Genomic DNA, 16,521 nt, shown 5'->3' on the forward strand with positions numbered 1-16,521 from the left:
AGAACAAACAAACTTTGTCCAGGCAGAAATTCCCGAGAATCCAGAGATTTCTGTGAGAGCAATGACATCCTTATCTACCAACAGTTTTGAGGGACACAGATGAATCATGCCTTCAATCCAGGAGTACCCCCTCTTCCCACAAAATGCCTTCAAAGAGGAGAGTGTTACTGAAAGTCTTCCTGGAGGTCCCTCCTCTGTCTAGAACAATGCTTTCTCAGGAGCTGTGTCTGAGGCTTTCTGGGGAATGAGAACCTGAAATAGTCTGGTACAGACACACTATTCAGGCTCCTTAGATGTGCCCACTCACAGCAAGAAGCTTCCCAAGTCCTTTCCAGTGTATTTCACCCCTAACATATCAACTTTGGGTCTGATTCGATAGATTTTTTTCCCTTCTTATATCAAATAGGAGATATGTAGCTGTAATGGATATTCAGGCAACAACAGAGCCGACAACCCTGAGAATCACTTCCTTAGAGCAGTGCTATCCTAAGGAGGAGTTCAGTGAAGGCACCATGCCCTGTGACAACAAATAAGAGATCTGGATGGGGGCTGGACCTGTGATTCACACACGGCACAGAGAACTCCCAGATGGAGAAATGTCCTGGCAGCTTCTCATTCAAGAGATCTGCTTGGAGTACTGAGAGGCCCAGTGACTGGCCCAAGGTCACACATCCAGTGGTATCAGAGTTGAGGCTTGAACCCAGGTGTTCCCACTTCAAGGCTAGCTCTCTACCAATGACACCGTACTGTTCAAAAGAGAACAGTTTTCTTATCACAACTTTATTTGCCTTATAACCACAAAAAGATGTGATTATTTCACAAATTAGAATGCAAGACACTGTAATTTTCTTATAGCCACCACCACAGGAAGAAACTGAGCCAGTCCTAATTTCTCTATTAGCATTCCTCACCTCTCCGTCTTCCAGATAGATGGATCCCAGTCGCAGATAGATGAAGTGCATTTCAGCAGCATCCACTACAAAACTAACAGTTCGCTCATAGCATTCCTTGGCTTCAGCATGATTTCCACTCAGGTAGAAGAGGTGTCCTTTCAAACCCCAGACATTAGGGTTCTAAAGTAAGAACAACAATCAGTGAACAAGCTTGCAAATGGGAGCCCTTGGAATGTGGTTAATGTTGGCAAAGCTGGCGACCCATCTGAATGTGAGGGCGTGTCCTGTCCAGCATGTGGCACATGAGGATGTCGAAGGGCGCTTCCCTCTCACTTTCCCCCTAAACTGAAGGCCCACAAAGTGAGAAATACCCCCCCAGGGTTGTTCCCTTTGACCCCATCAGTGAGCACTACTACACCTATCTTCCTTCCAATACAAGAGGACCTAGCAAAGATAAGCACCAGGTAATCCATCTGGCTGGCTGCGTGGAGGTATTCTTCAGCCTTGGCGAAATCCTTCTTGAGAAGGTGTGTCTGTGCCAGGACCAAGTAATATTCACAGCCAGGGCCCCCTTGGGGGTACAGCAATTCATGTGCGAGCACCCGGTGGACATACTGGAAAGCATGAACAGAGTGTTAGGGGCGTTAGCAAGGTTACGCGGAGCCAGCCCCACAGGTCATCTAGCCCAGGAGTCTTTTTGCTTTATTCTCCCTCTGAGAATACCAAGACAAAGAAGAACATGGTTGTCCTCAATGTCAAAGGGTCACTGATGTGCCTAAAACAACCAGTACTTTCTTGATAACACATTACAGATGTTATCTGTGACCTGGAAGGAAGTTTGGTACCATGTGAAGGGCACTGACCGTGGAATCAGAGGACCGAGTTCAAACATCAACTCTGCCTTTGACTCCCTGGGTGACCTTGGGCACATCACTTAACTTGTTTGGGCCTCCATTTTTGCATCTGTACAGGGAGGTCTTTCTAGCTCTAGACCTACAATCCTATGAAGTAGACACAAGCTTCCCAAGTGACTAATCTATCATGGAGACAAACTCTGATCCCTGGCATGACACCAGGATGTAGCTGTCTATCCCAGAGATCTGTCTCAAAGACCAGATACCTCTCTAAGAGCACAAAGCATTCTACTTCATTACCCTAGGAAGGATAGACACAGTGTCAAGAAGCCTCAAAATGGGGGTGGCTAGATGGTGTATAGTGAATGGAGCACCAGCCCTGGAGTCAGGAGGACCTGAGTTCGAGTCTGGTCTCAGACACTTAACATAAAACTAGCTGTGTGACCTTGGGCAAGTCACTTAACCCCAATTGCCCTATTTCCCCCCCTCCACAAAGCAAAAGAAAAAAAAGAAGCCTCAAAATGGTTCAGAGCTTTATTTTTCTAAGCTCTAAACCTACAACCTTGGACATTTAAGTGGTTATTTCTGATAACATATACTACATTAAGTTGGCATGGTCTTTTCACTGGGGAAGAACTTTTTTGTCCCTTCCTTTCCCATCCATCTTCCTAAAATAAGGCAAGCTCTACAAATTCAACTTTTTTATTAGAGCTCACAAAGATACCACACTGGACATCACACCAGCAATCCCATATTGTTATTCTTCAATTCCCCAGGGAACAGATTAGCTGTGTTTGGTGCTCCTTTATAGCCAGACCTGAAGAGTAATGCTATGTCTTGAGGACCACAGGCCAGTGGGGCTCTGACCCTGATGGCTGAATAAGCCCTCTCAGCATAAGACCCTGCTACCAGGCCTGGATTGGTCCTGATTCCCCAGGAAGGCTCACAGGCATAGGCATCATGTCCTCGTGAGAAGTGTGGTATGCACTCCCAGCCTGGGAACAATGATGCCCACAGTCTTCTCAGGGGAAACTATCATAATGTTGTAATGTAGTCTTAACTAGAAACCTTGGGATAACTCCATCCTGTTCACAAGGTTTGGAACATCCTGCCTGGTACTCCTACCCTGATAACAAGGACAGAGGGCACAACTATCACATATGGGAACTAGGGCAATGGTGTAATCCCACAGATAGTGGCTTATGATGACTATGCAGTTTTACACTATATAGACTGGTCTCTCAGCTGAATAAAATTGACTCTGTTTTCCACCACACTGGAGTCCCATCTTGTTTATGATTGTGAACCTCTGGGTAAGTAATTCTTTTCAAGTCTAGCTTTTCCACCTAACTTTTCCTTCTCTGCTCTGCTGCTGGCCAGCAGGGTTCTTCTCTACCACTATCTCAGGCTCTGCCAAAAGGGCAGGGGTCCCCTAAGCTTGGCTCCCCACAATGCTATATATGAAAAATACTTTGATGCTTCTGCTCTTGGGTCCAGAACACATTTTTACGAGTATATCTACTTCTGGATCACACTAGGATGAACTTTAAAAGATGCCATATGAATGATTAAGTAACTCACTGAACACATTTTTGGGGTCATTCTATGCTTACCTGAACAGCATTGACCTTCATCAAGAAGCGTGTGGTCTCCATGAAGATAGTGCTGGGTCTTTGGGAAACTCCATGAAAGCCCGGGGGAGTCAGAGCTGCTGATGAAATCTGACCTTTTGAAGCTGAAAAAACCATATGAGAGGTAAAAGGAAAAGAAGAGCAGCGGCCCAAGAAGCAGAGAAGGGAGAATAAAGTGGAGACTGTCCTTGATGGTGGAGGGCACCACAGAAACGGAAGCCTGGAAGGCAGAAGACTCATTTAGAAATTGATTCTCAAGGTGCTAAATCCTGGCCAATCAAAGCTTCAAGTCACAAAAATTGAGAGCAACTTTTAAAGGACAGATTCAAGACTACTATGAAAAAATAGAACAAAAATTAGTATCTTTAAAATGTAGCCAGAGTAGCAGTTAAGATAAACCTGATTTTTTTTTTGCTATAGTGATAGAAAATAATCATGGTAGATGATATACAGGGTGTGACTTAGTTATCCACATATTAAAACATCTGAGAAACCCCAATCTATAGCCTGCAGCACAAGTATCCAAGTACCAGTGCAGACAAACTGATTAAAATGTCACTAGAAATTTTTAACAAAATTAATAAAAATGCAATACAACATAATGTTAATTTGTGGTTTTCTAATTTCATAGGTAGCCCTCAGGGATCCAATACTGGCCAACACTACCACAGGGCTAAGGATCAAACACTAGAAGACCAGGAAAAAAAGCCAAAATAGTCTTTCTTGAAGTACCTGAGCTGGAGAAATTATGAACAATGTGTATGTGTGTCTGCATGTGTGCATATGTGTATGTAGATGTGTTTACATGTGTATATGTATATGTATGTGTGTGCATGAGCACATGAGCATGGAGGCATCTCACAAGTCCTGGTGCTGTTTTAAGCTTTAACTAAGACTTTTGAACATCCATTATCAGAGGCATGCTGGTAAATGCCTAGTAATTAGCTCTGTAGGAAAAAAAAAACACACAAAACACCTTTATATTTAATTTGCATTATTAACATTTTCTTAATTACTTCCTTGAGTCTCAACAAACTAATAAACAATAAACCAAGCCCTGGTTTGTAACACTTTCCTGTTGCTGACGCTGGGAGTCTAATAACTGGTTCTCCCAAGAGGGTGTTCAGGGTAGGGAGAAGTGGGAGAAGGAAGGAGCTCCAGAGGCTCCTACCCCAAAGGGACATGTTCTGGTCCTTGATTCCTCCCAATCAGGGCTCCTGGGAGGAAACTTTCTACCAAGGCGGACTGGCGTGTGCTCTGTTCTTTACAAGCTTAGAGAGATGTCTTGGACCTTGATGTGCCCAGAGTCACACAGGATGCGTCTGAGGCAGGGCTTGAACCTAAGTCTTCCTGACTCCAAGGCCAGATCTCCAGTCATGCCATGCTACCTCTCATACATACACACATATAACAATGCATATGCAAATGTGTGCGTGCACACACATACAAATACACACGCATGCGCACATACCACATACATGCATGCATACATACCCTTGCAGACATATACATGCATGTACATATATGCACAAATTGTGCGTATATGCACATATAGATATGCACACACCTTTATATGCATACATACATATGTACACACACGTCATTATGTATACTACAGGAAGGGGCTACATGTAGGGTATGTATTGGTAGCATGACAGATATAAAGTATTATTCTCCATTTTCACATGAAGTAAATCCTTAACAGAAAATGTGCTGCTGGAGTACATCCTTTATGTGTGGCCTGGAAAGGCCGCCACCTACTCCTCTTTCCAACTCTGTGAGTTCAACAATAAGCTACTGGCTGGAGAGTTCTACCACAAAGCTGAATGTTCACAAGGTACTCTAATGTCAACAGATGCCCAGTGACTGAGAGATGATACTATCAACTTCAATTAAGCCAGGGTGACCTCTCTCAGGGTGGCTGAAATATTCATCTCTTGTCTAGACAGTCATTTCATCGTGTCTCCTTCCTTACCAAGTCTTTTTTTCTGCTTACCTTTCTTTGCTCCCTCCTTAGAAAGAGATAATAGCTTTGAGTTTCTATGGATAGAACTTGGGTCGTGGCGTATGAGCGATGACCTTAGCCGATCGGTGGACTCAGACTGGGGTTTGGACGGCTCTTCAAGAAAGTCATCTAGCATGGAGATGGTATCTTCCAATCCCAACAAAATAAAATTTCAGTGAAAAATTATTCATAAATTGTATAGTAGCTAATCACTACAGGAAATCATGAATAATTTTCAAAATATAAAAAATTCTACACATCTAATTCTGTTCACAAAGAGACCAGTTCTTTGGCAGTTCAGTTTATTTATATGAGTGTTCTGCTTATAATTGTTGGGAGGTACGTTGCAAAAACAGCATCTTAATGGGATTAAGATCTCTGTGAATGGGATTTGGATTTCTGGTTCATAGCTTAAAATATGGGGATGCCAAACCTTGTTCAGAGATGGAGTGCACTTGGGGCGGCTAGGTGGCACAGTGAACAGAGTACCAGCTCTGGAGTCAGGAGGACCTGAGTTCAAATCCAGCCTCAAACACATAACACAAAAATTAGCTTGTGACCTTGGGCAAGTCACTTAACCCCAATTGCCCTCCAAAAAGCAAAAAAAAAAAAAAAGAGAGAGAGAGAGATGGAGTGCACTTAACAAGGGCCAGGGTCTGTATTCCAAGCTAGATACTGCAGAGAGTAGCTACAATGTAGAAAATGGGGAAGAATTTCACAGTAGAAAACCAAGATCAGAATCGGTAATTAGACCAGTAGACTTGGATGTCTATAACAAATGCAGAAAAGTGTGGGTAACAAAAAGGATAAATCGGAGGCACTAATGGAGGAGGCAAATCTGACTGCACAGTCACTAGTGAGAATTGGGATTCGATCCCCAAACAGGATCTGGGTTTGGAAGGGCATCTTATTCAAAAGCAATGGAACAGATACAAAGTGAGAGAACAGCACTGCATAGTAGGAAAATACATTCCCTAAGAGCCAAACATAACCTCAGACATAAGTTATGTCTCTGGGCAAACTACTTAACCTCTCTGTGACGATGAAAAGCTTTCTAATTGGCTGTGGAGCAGAGGCTGAGTGTGCATGCTTGAAGGACTGGGCTCCTACTGGTCAGACTTTGGTTACGTGTTAAATAAGGGGCTTAGACTCAGTGAACCCTAAGGTTCCTTCCAAGTCTAAGTCTATGCTCCAGCTAGATGAAGGAAGCAGGAGAGTGCTTCCTGCCACAGACACACTGTCATTGAGGTATATACTATAGACCATTAGGACATAAAAAGAAAATGAGTTTTTAGGACAGGGGTGAGGAACCTGTGGCCTTAAGGGGTGATATGATAGGAATTTGGGGGGAAGTGACTACTATATCTTGGATTTTGTGACAAAGAAGGTGGGAAAAGGTAGTAATAGTCTAACAATGCAACTTAGATTTAGGGAGAATAGATTTTACTTTTTAAAATTCACATGTATTTTCAGATCCAAATTCTTTCCCTGCCCCCTCCCCCACTCATTACAAAGGCAATAAAATTAAAAACTGTTAGAAATACGTACAGTCATGTAAAATGAATTCTCAAATTGAACATGTAAGGAGGGAAAGAAAGGAAAAGGGGGGAGCAAGGAAGGAAGGAAAATGGGAAAGAAAAGAAGGGAGGGAGGAAAATGAATTAGTGACCAAATGAAGAAAGGAAAAGAAAAAGCAAGAGAGAAAGAGATATGCTTCAATCAGCACCCTGAGTACATCAACTCTCTTTCTGGAGGTAGACAGAATGTTTCATTATTAATCCTTTGGAATTGTGGTAAACCATCGTGTTGATCAGAGTTACTAAGTCTTTCAAAAGTTGATTTATCTTTTTAATACTACTATTATTATGCAAATTGTTTTCCTGATTTTGCTCACTTCATTTTGTGTCAGTTCATATAAGTCTTCCCGGGTTTTTCTGAAACCATCCCCTTCAGCATTTTTTTTCTTAAAGCAATTGGGGTTAAGTAACTTGCTCAAGGTTACACAGCCAGTTGTTTCTGGGTGTGGTGCTAAGTATCTGAACCCATATTCGATCCCCAGGTCATCCTGACACTGGAACCGATGTTCCAGTGAGCCACCTGGCTGCCCCTGAGCAATTGGGGGTTAAATAACTTGCTCAAGGTTACACGGCCAGGTGTTTCTGGGTGGGTGCTAAGTGTCTGAGCCCAGATTCGATCCCTAGGTCATCCTGACACTGGAGCTGGTGCTCTTACTCGCTGTACTACCTGGCCGCCCTCCCCCCTTCATCATTTTTTACAGCAATTCATTTACCATAACTTGTTCAGCTATTTCCCAACTGATGGGCATGCCCTCAGTTTCTAATGCTTTGCCACATAAAAAGATACTTTTGTACCAATCAGTCTTTTTCCTGTTTCTTTGATCTTTTTGGGGTAGAGACCTAGTGGTGATATCACTTGGTCAAAGGATATGCACAGCTGAGGAGAGCCTTTTTTAAAAAAAAATTTAAAAATGATTTTTATTTATTTACTTTTAATTTGCAATATTCAGTTCCACAAGTTTTTGAGTTCCAAATTTTCTCCTCCTCCCTTCCCCCCATGGCAGCATGCAATCCAATATAGATTCTACATATATCTTCACATTAAACATTAGTCAAGTTGTAAAGAATTATAACCAATGGAATAAACAATGAGGAAGCAGGAACAAAACAAAAACAAAAAAAAGAGAGAGCAAGTAGCTTGCTTCAATCTGCATGCAGACTCCATAATTCTTTCTCTGGGTGTGGATGGTCTTTTCCATCATGAGTCCTGTTGTCTTATATCCTTGCATTGCTCAGGAAGAACCAAGTCTATCAAAGTCAGTCACCACAGATACAACATGTCTGTAATTGTGTACAACGTTTTCCTGGTTCTGCTCCCCTCACTCAGCATCAGTTTATATAAGACTAAGGAGAGCATTTTGAGCATGATTCCAAATTGCTTTCCAGAATAACTGGACTAGGTTATAGCTCTGCCAATAATACATTAGTGTACCTGGTTTTCCCACATACCCTCCAGCATTTGTCATTTTTCTTTTTGTCAATTTAGCCAATCTGATGGGTATGAGGTAGTATTATAGAGCTGGTTTAATTTGTATGTCTCTAACTATTTAGCATTTAGAGCATTTTGTTTTCATATGACTATTGATAGTTTGGATTTCTCCCTCTAAAAGTTGCCTGTTTACATCCCTTGATTATTTATCAATTGGGGAATGGCTCTGATTCTTGCAAATTTGAATCAGTTCTCTATATATATTAGAAATGAGACCTTTATCAGAGAAACTTGCTGCAAAGATTTCCCCCTCCCCCAATTTCCTACTTTTCTTCTAATTTTAGCTGCATTGGTTTTGTTGTACAAAAATTTTTAATTTTATGTAATAAAAATTATCCATTTCATCTCCTATGAACTCTCTGTCTCTTGTTTGATCATGAACCCTTCCCCTTAATCTTGGTATATGGTGTGAGATAGTGGTCTCTATTTAGTGTCCACTAGACTACTTTCCAGTTCTCCCAGTAGTTTTTGTTGAATAGTGACAGCTAGAATTTTGAGTTTATCAAACACAAGGTTACTGTGCTTATTTACTTTTCCACATTGTATACCTAATCTGTTCCACTGATCAACCTTTCTATATTTTGCCTAGTACCAAATTATTTTGATTATTACAGTTTTGGAATTTAGTTTGTGATGTGGTGCCACATGAGTCCCTGTTCCCTCCTCTTCTTTTTCCCCATTGATTCCCATGATATCCTTGACCTTTTGTTACTCCAAATGGATTTTATTTTTTTTTCTAACTCTATAAAGTAATTCTTTGGTTGTTTGATTAGTATGGCACTGAATAAACAAATTAATTTGGGCAATAATTTCATTTTTATTACTTTGACTTGACCTGTCCATGAGGAATTAATATTTTTTTCCAGTTAAATAACTGGAAAGATATGTCTTTGTGTGAAGAATGTTTTGTTATTGTGTTCACATAATTCCTGTATATTGGCAGGTAGAGTCCCAAGTATTTTATACTGTCCATAGTTATTTTATTTTATTTTTATTTTTTTTAAGCAATTGGGGTTAAGTAACTTGCTCAAGGTTACATGGCCAGTTATTATTTCTGGGTGTGGTGCTGAGTATCTGAGCCCGGATTTGATCCAGGTCATCCCGACACTGGAGCCAGTGCTCTTACTCGCTGAGCCACCTGGCTGCCCCTAAGCAAATTGGGGTTAAGTAACTTGCTCAAGGTTACATGGCCAGGTGTTTCTGGGAGGGTGCTAAGTGTCTGAGCCCAGGATTCGATCTCCAGGTCTTCTCAACACTGGAGCCGGTGCTCTTACTCGCTGTGCTACCTGGCCGCCCCAGTGTCCATAGTTATTTTAAATAGCATTTCTCTATCTCTTCCTGCTGACTTTTGTTTGTAATATATAGAAATGCAGATAACTTGTAAGGGTTTGTTTTATATTCTGCAATTTTGCTGAAGTTGTTAATTGTTTTAACTGGATTTTTAGTTGACTCCCTAGGGTTCTCTAAGTAAAATATCCTATCACTGGCATAAAGTAATAGTTTTGTTTCCCCTCCGCCTATAATTATTCCTTCAATTTCTTTTTATTGTTTCATTGCTATAGTTAACATTTCTAATACAATATTGAATATAATGATGATAATGGAAATCCTTGCTTCACCTCTAATCTTATTGGAAAGGCTCCTAGCTTATCCCCATTATGGATAATGGATATTATGGATAATGCTGGCTCTTGATTTTAGATAGATACTAATTAGCATTTTAAGAATAGCTCCATTTATTTCCTATGCTTTCTAGTGTTGTTTGTTTGAAACACAAATGGATATTGTATTTTGTCAAAAGTTTTTTTCTACAACTTTTGAAACAATCATGATTTTTACATTCCTAATATAAAAATTCAGCCTGGTCATAGTGTATGATTTTTGTGATATATTTCTGTAATTTCCCTATAGATATTTTATTTAAAATTTTTGCATCAATATTCATTAGAGAAATTAATCTATCATTTTCTCTCTTTTGACTTTTCCTGGTTTCAGTATCAAGATCATATTTGTTTCATAGAAAAATTGGCAATAACTCTTCTTTACCTATTTTTTCAAACAGTTTATGTAGTATTGGAATTAACTGTTCTTTAAATTGTTTGGTAAAATTCATTTGTAATTCCATCTGGTTCTGGTTTTTTACTTTGGGAGTTCATTTATGGCTATGTTCAATTTCTTTTCTAAGAAATACTTAAGGGGCGGCTAGGTGGCACAGTGAATAGAGCACCAACCCTGAAGTCAGGAGGACCTGAGTTCAAATACAGCCCCAAGACACTTAACATGTACTAGCCATGTGACCTTAGGCAAGTCACTTAACCCCAATTGCCCTGCCTTTCCCCCTCCCCCCCCAAAAGAAATAAGTATTCTATGTCCTGTTCTGTTCATCTAAGCAATTATATTTTTTGTAAATTTACCCATTATATTTAGATTGTTAATTTTATTGGCACGCAGTTGGATGAAATAGCTCCAAATAATTGCTTTTATTTCTTCTTCATTGGTTGTGAATTTATATTTTCATTTTTTATACTGGTAATCTTTTTAAATCAAATTATCTAATAGTATATTTATTTTATTGAGGGTTTTTAAGTTCCTAATTTTAGTTATAATTCAACAGGTTTTTTTTTTTTACTTTCAATTTTGCTAATTTCTCCTTTGATTTTCAGGATTTCTATTTTTGAAGGGTTTTAATTTGATATTTTTCTAGATTTTTTTTAGTTGCATGCCCAATTTGTTAATTTTTTCTTTCTCTCTTTTATTGATGAAAGAGTTTAGAAATATAAATTTTCTCTTAAGTACTACTTTGGTTACATCGCACAGATTTTGGTATGCTTTCTCATTGTTGTCTTTATCTTCAATGAAATTATTTATTGTTTCTATAATTTGATAAAATGAGATATTTGTAAAACACTTAGCATGGTGCTTGGCATATAGAAAATACTATATAAATGCTTATTATTATTATTATTAGTTCTTTGATTCATCCATTTTTTAGAATTAAGTTTTTTGGTATCTAATTTTTTCTATTTGTTTCAAAGGCCCTTTATTGAGTGTAATTCATAATGTATTTTGGTTGGTAAAAGATACATTTGATATTTCTCTTTTTCTGCATCTGTCTGTGAGGTTTTTATGCCCTAATACAGGGTCAATTTTTGTGACTATGCCATTCACAGTTGAGAAATGGGTATACTTCTTTCTATTTCCTTTCCATAGTTTCCAGAAGTCTATCATATCTAACTTTATAAAGGGTCCAAGAACAGATTTTAAAAGGGTCAAAGGTAGCATCTGATGGACTAAAATTCTAAAGGGTACATCATCCCAGGAGATATAGAAAGCTTTCAAGAATGATTAAGGCAGGAAGTGTTATTATAACTCTGAGGAAAGTAATGCTTTAAAATGTTAAGCTTAAAGAGTGTGACAAAGATAAATGAAATTTTGTTGAACAGCAACAGAAGCCCTCTTAAAGAAGTAAAAAGCATGGTGAGTGACTGAGAACAATCTTATCCAAACTCAACATTACTGGGTACATTCCCCATTCTTCTTACCTCCTTATTAAATTTTACTAGCTTCTAAATAAGGTGGCCCTAACAAGAAGTGTTACATTTGTAGATTTATCTTTGACGCTCTCTCTCTCCATCTTTCAGTACTCCCTCTTCTGCCTCCTAGCATTCCTACCCTTCCCTTAACTACCCTTCCCTTAATGTCCCATTCTCACATGGGAGAGTCTTGCTCTAACAAAACTAATCCTAATAATATATTTTCATTCATCAATCTACATTTTAAAAGGGGACTTGAAGACAAATATAAGGCAAATAAAAACCTTAAAAATCCTCATTAATGAACTGGAAGTTGGGAACTTCAGACATAATGGTGGACAAATTGGGTAGATTTGGCCAAGGGTCCATCCTAATATCCCTGAAATCACTTCACTACTCTGCCTACTTATAAGGCCAGTCCTCCTCCCAACATCCACCTATTATCTCTAGCTCTTAGAACATGAACTCACCTGGTGGTATATCTCCTTTGGTTGGTGAAGAAGATCTCACAACTCCTAAAGCTGTTAAACTGGACTCTAGCTTCCCTCCAACATCAACAGATTCAGCAATTCTCTTTTCCTTGGCTAATCTAGCATTAAGCTGTTTGCTGGCTTCATGAAATGCCATTTCCATTCGGATATCGTTATTCTGAATTTCATAGAACAAGCCTGAAAAGATATCAAGCTGAGTGACTTTTGAATTTCCAATTTTAACATTCTAACAAGTTAAAAAATTTAACATTGCCTCAGACACTTAACACAAAAATTATCCATGTGACCTTGGGCAAGTCACTTAACCCCAATTGCCCTCCAAAAAATTAAAGCAAAAAAATTAAAATAAAATAAAAAATTTAACATTAAATTCCATTCTTGAAACAGTTCAAAATAAAAGAGTAAAATTAATAAAGGCGGTGGGGGGGGGGAGAGGGGGAAGGCAATCTTACAAAGAAAGAAAACACAAAAGACAGACATAGATTGGAGGATTGCCATACCAAGTAAAGTCCATGCCACAACATTGGTTGGTTCCAAGCAAGTAGCATCTTCGAAAAAAATTTCTGCTTGTTCGTAGTGCTCCATCATGATAGCCAGAAGACCACAGAGTAGCAGACTGAGGACAAATATCATTAGCATCAGTCCCATAATCACAACAGCTGCTTAACAATGAGCCACAAAAAGCCCACATCTCCACATCAGTTCCTGCCCACTCCTTTCCTTTCTTCCTTCCATACCTGTCTATGTTTGTCTGATTCAGTGAAAGAGCTTTACGAAAACATTCTTGTGCTTTGAGAATATCATTGGTCAGAAGACAGAATGAGCCATAATCCAACCAGTGTTCTATGTTCTGGTTATCACGAACTAGTCTCTACAAACAAGAAACATTAGGAACATTAATGCTTCTATTGTTATTTGTGAAATACCACATCATATTATGCCAACTTCAAACCCAATAAAAGAACATGAGAGTGCTAGGCACACAGCAAACATTTAAAAAAATATACTTGTTGAATTGTCTTAAGAGATCACAGTCCCAGCTTAAGTCTAGGTTGTTCGTTTAACCACAGAACCTACTGAATGTATTTTGGCATTTAGCTACTAACTCACATTAGTTTTCTTTTTCTTTTTTGGAGGGCAATTGGGGTTAAGAGACTTGCCCAAGGTCACACGGCTAGTAAGTGTTAAGTGTCCGAGGCTGGATTTGAACTCAGGTCCTCCTGACTCCAGGACTGGTGCTCTATTCACGGTGCCACCTAGCCACCCCACATTAGTTTTCTTACAATCATGAGATGATGAACAAAAATGGATCAACAGACCTCCATATTTGAATCAAATATCCAAATGCCTCAAGAATCTGAAATCTCATCCATATGGATAATCATTCAATTTTATGCAGATTACAATCCTGCTATAATTTAGATTCTTCCTGGGCCTACAACTTCCATTCATTGTCTCATTTCTTACCACTAATTCATTGTATTATGACTTATAATTATAGTGTATGAAATATCTGATTTTTTTATATTTTCCTGTATCTTTTTAAAACCTAGGAGGTGATCAATGTTCTTTCTTCTTTCCTTTAAATTCTCTACATATATCTACTGCAACTAGTCTATTTGATGCTCCATTCAACTCTAATTTCTTAGTTTTCTATTGAATTTAACATTCTGATAGTGAGGTATTAAAATATCTCATTATTATTAAATTCTTCCTATTCCCTTTTGTAAGGTTTTCTTTTATACATGATACTGCAGAATTTTTAAGTACACACATTTTTAAATGACATATTTTCATTTTATATAGAACCTTTTAGCATCACATGTCCTTGTTTATATCATTTAATACTTTCTGGTCTGAATTGTACTTTATTTTGTATAAAAGCCATTCCAGTTTTTCATGATTTAGTGGTTGCATAGTAAATTTTTTCTACCCTTTCATTTTGAGTCTATTTAAATCTTTCTGAATTGAATGTATTTTGTGTCAACACAACTTTGCTAAATTGCATATTTTAATTCATTCTGTGATTCTTTATCATTTTATTGGCAAGTTTAGTCAGTTTCTCTTTATTGTTACAATTTTTTTACTTTAATTTTTGATCAGAAGATAATATACATTATCCTTAGTCTTACTATTTCTTCTATTATCTCAAACTCAACAAAAACCAATCTGAATAAGGTTCCTCTGCCATATTAAAGCTTATGTTGCTTTCTTTAATTTGGATTTCCTCCTTATTAATCAATCAATATGGCATTTCTTAAATTTCTACTTTTTCCCCAGCATAGTTCTAGGCATTGAGAATAAAAAGACAAAAAAAAATGAAAGAAACCTTAATCTCAAAAATATTATGTACACTCAAGGGAGATCACACCCATGCTCATACACACACTCATGTGTATATGCATAATAAATATAAGGTAGTTAGATACAAGATAATCAGGGAGGAAGGATGACAATAGTTGTGGGAATCAGAAAAGGCTTTACATAGGTGACCCTTGAGTTGAGTCTTGAATGAAGTAAAGGTGTCTGTGAGGCAAGGGGAGAAGCAAAAGCTCTCTAGACCAGGAGGACAGGTTCAAGTCCTGCCTGTGACTCATACTGGCTACGTGACCCTGGATCAGTCATTTATCCTTTCAGTGCTCTAGGCAACTCTCTAAGATAGTAAGTTGCAGAGAAAGTGCTGAACTGTATTGAGGGAAGGAGTTTTCTCTTTGTGGAGTTCTCTCTATCAGTAAAGCCACAAGTCCAGGCCTAGCCCTAAATTTTACCTAATTCATTTTGGCCTACTCCTATAGTCTGTAGATATCTTTTTGAAACCTTATTCTATCATCTAATATATTAGTTATTCCCCTCAGCTTTGTGCCATCTGCAAATTTGACAAGCATATCATCTAAGCCTTTGTTATGGTGGAGAAAGGGAGGGTGGTGGGAAGACTGGACAGATTCCACTACTTCTAGACAGACTCTACTCCCACACAGGCATTCTGTATCTGCTTAGTCTAGTATGACCTATTTAAAAATTATTTTATTTATAATTTTTTAATTAAAAATATATTTATAGAGATAGAAAAAATAATAAAATTCATCTGGAAGAACAAAAGGTTCAGAATATTAAGGGAATTAATGAGAAATTAATGAAAAGAAATGCAATGGAAGGTGGCCCAGTCATACCAGATCCTAAATTGTACTATAAAGCAGCAATCAACAAAACTCCTTGATACTGGCTAAGAAACAGAGTGGTGGATCAGTGGAATAGGTTAGGTACACAAGACACAGTAGTCAATGACTATAGTAATTTACTGTTTGATAAAGATTCCAACTTCTGGGACAAGAACTCCCTATTTGACAAAAGCTGCTGGGAAAACTAGAAAACAGTCTGGCAGAAACTAACATCTTAGACCCTATACCGAGATAAAAATCAAAATGGGTACACAATTTAGATATAAAGGGTGGGATACTATAAGCAAATTAGGAGAGCAAGGAATAGTTTACCTGTCAGATCTATGGAGAAGGGAAGAATTTATGACCAAACAAGAGAGAGAGAGAATATTATGAAATGAAAAATGGATAATTTTGATTACATTAAGTTAAAAAGTTTATGCACAAACAAAGCCAATACAACCAAGATTAGAAGGGAAGCAGAAAGTTGGGAAACAATTTTTAGAGTGTCTCTGATAAAGGCCTTATTTCTAAAATATATAGAGAACTGAGTCAAATTCATAAGAATAGAAGTCATTCCCCAATTGATAAATGGTCAAAGAATAGGAATAGGCAATTTTGAGATGAAGAAATTAAAGCTATCTACAGTCATATGAAAAAATGCTCTAAATCACTATTGATTAGAGAAATGCAAATGAAAACAACTCTGAGGTACCACATCACACCTATCAGATTGGCTAACATGACAAAACAGGAAAATGATAAATGCTGGAGAAGATGTGGGAAAATTAGAACACTAATGCATTGTTGGTGGAGTTGTAAACTGATCCTGGAAAGCAATTTGGAACTATGCCCAAAGGCTAGAAAACTGGATACTCTTTGACCCAGCA

General features: G+C 38.3%; 1 protein-coding gene across 1 annotated transcript in view; it reads right to left on the bottom strand.

Moving 5' to 3' along the window:
* Window positions 1-16,521, bottom strand: part of CFAP70 (cilia and flagella associated protein 70) — an 85,872-nt gene that overhangs the window by 6,819 nt on the left and 62,532 nt on the right. The window contains exons 18-24 of the mRNA XM_069068219.1: window positions 13,211-13,344; window positions 12,974-13,089; window positions 12,453-12,650; window positions 5,375-5,530; window positions 3,361-3,482; window positions 1,355-1,507; window positions 912-1,073 (exon numbers count right to left, since the gene is read on the bottom strand). Of these exons, the coding sequence (XP_068924320.1) occupies window positions 912-1,073; window positions 1,355-1,507; window positions 3,361-3,482; window positions 5,375-5,530; window positions 12,453-12,650; window positions 12,974-13,089; window positions 13,211-13,344 (1,041 nt within the window). The remainder of the gene's footprint in view (window positions 1-911; window positions 1,074-1,354; window positions 1,508-3,360; window positions 3,483-5,374; window positions 5,531-12,452; window positions 12,651-12,973; window positions 13,090-13,210; window positions 13,345-16,521) is intronic.

Source organism: Petaurus breviceps, unplaced genomic scaffold, assembly GCF_028583685.1.
Source record: "Petaurus breviceps papuanus isolate PSGF00001 unplaced genomic scaffold, PetGlider_PUasm1.0 90762, whole genome shotgun sequence".
Classification (NCBI taxonomy): Eukaryota; Metazoa; Chordata; class Mammalia; order Diprotodontia; family Petauridae; genus Petaurus; species Petaurus breviceps.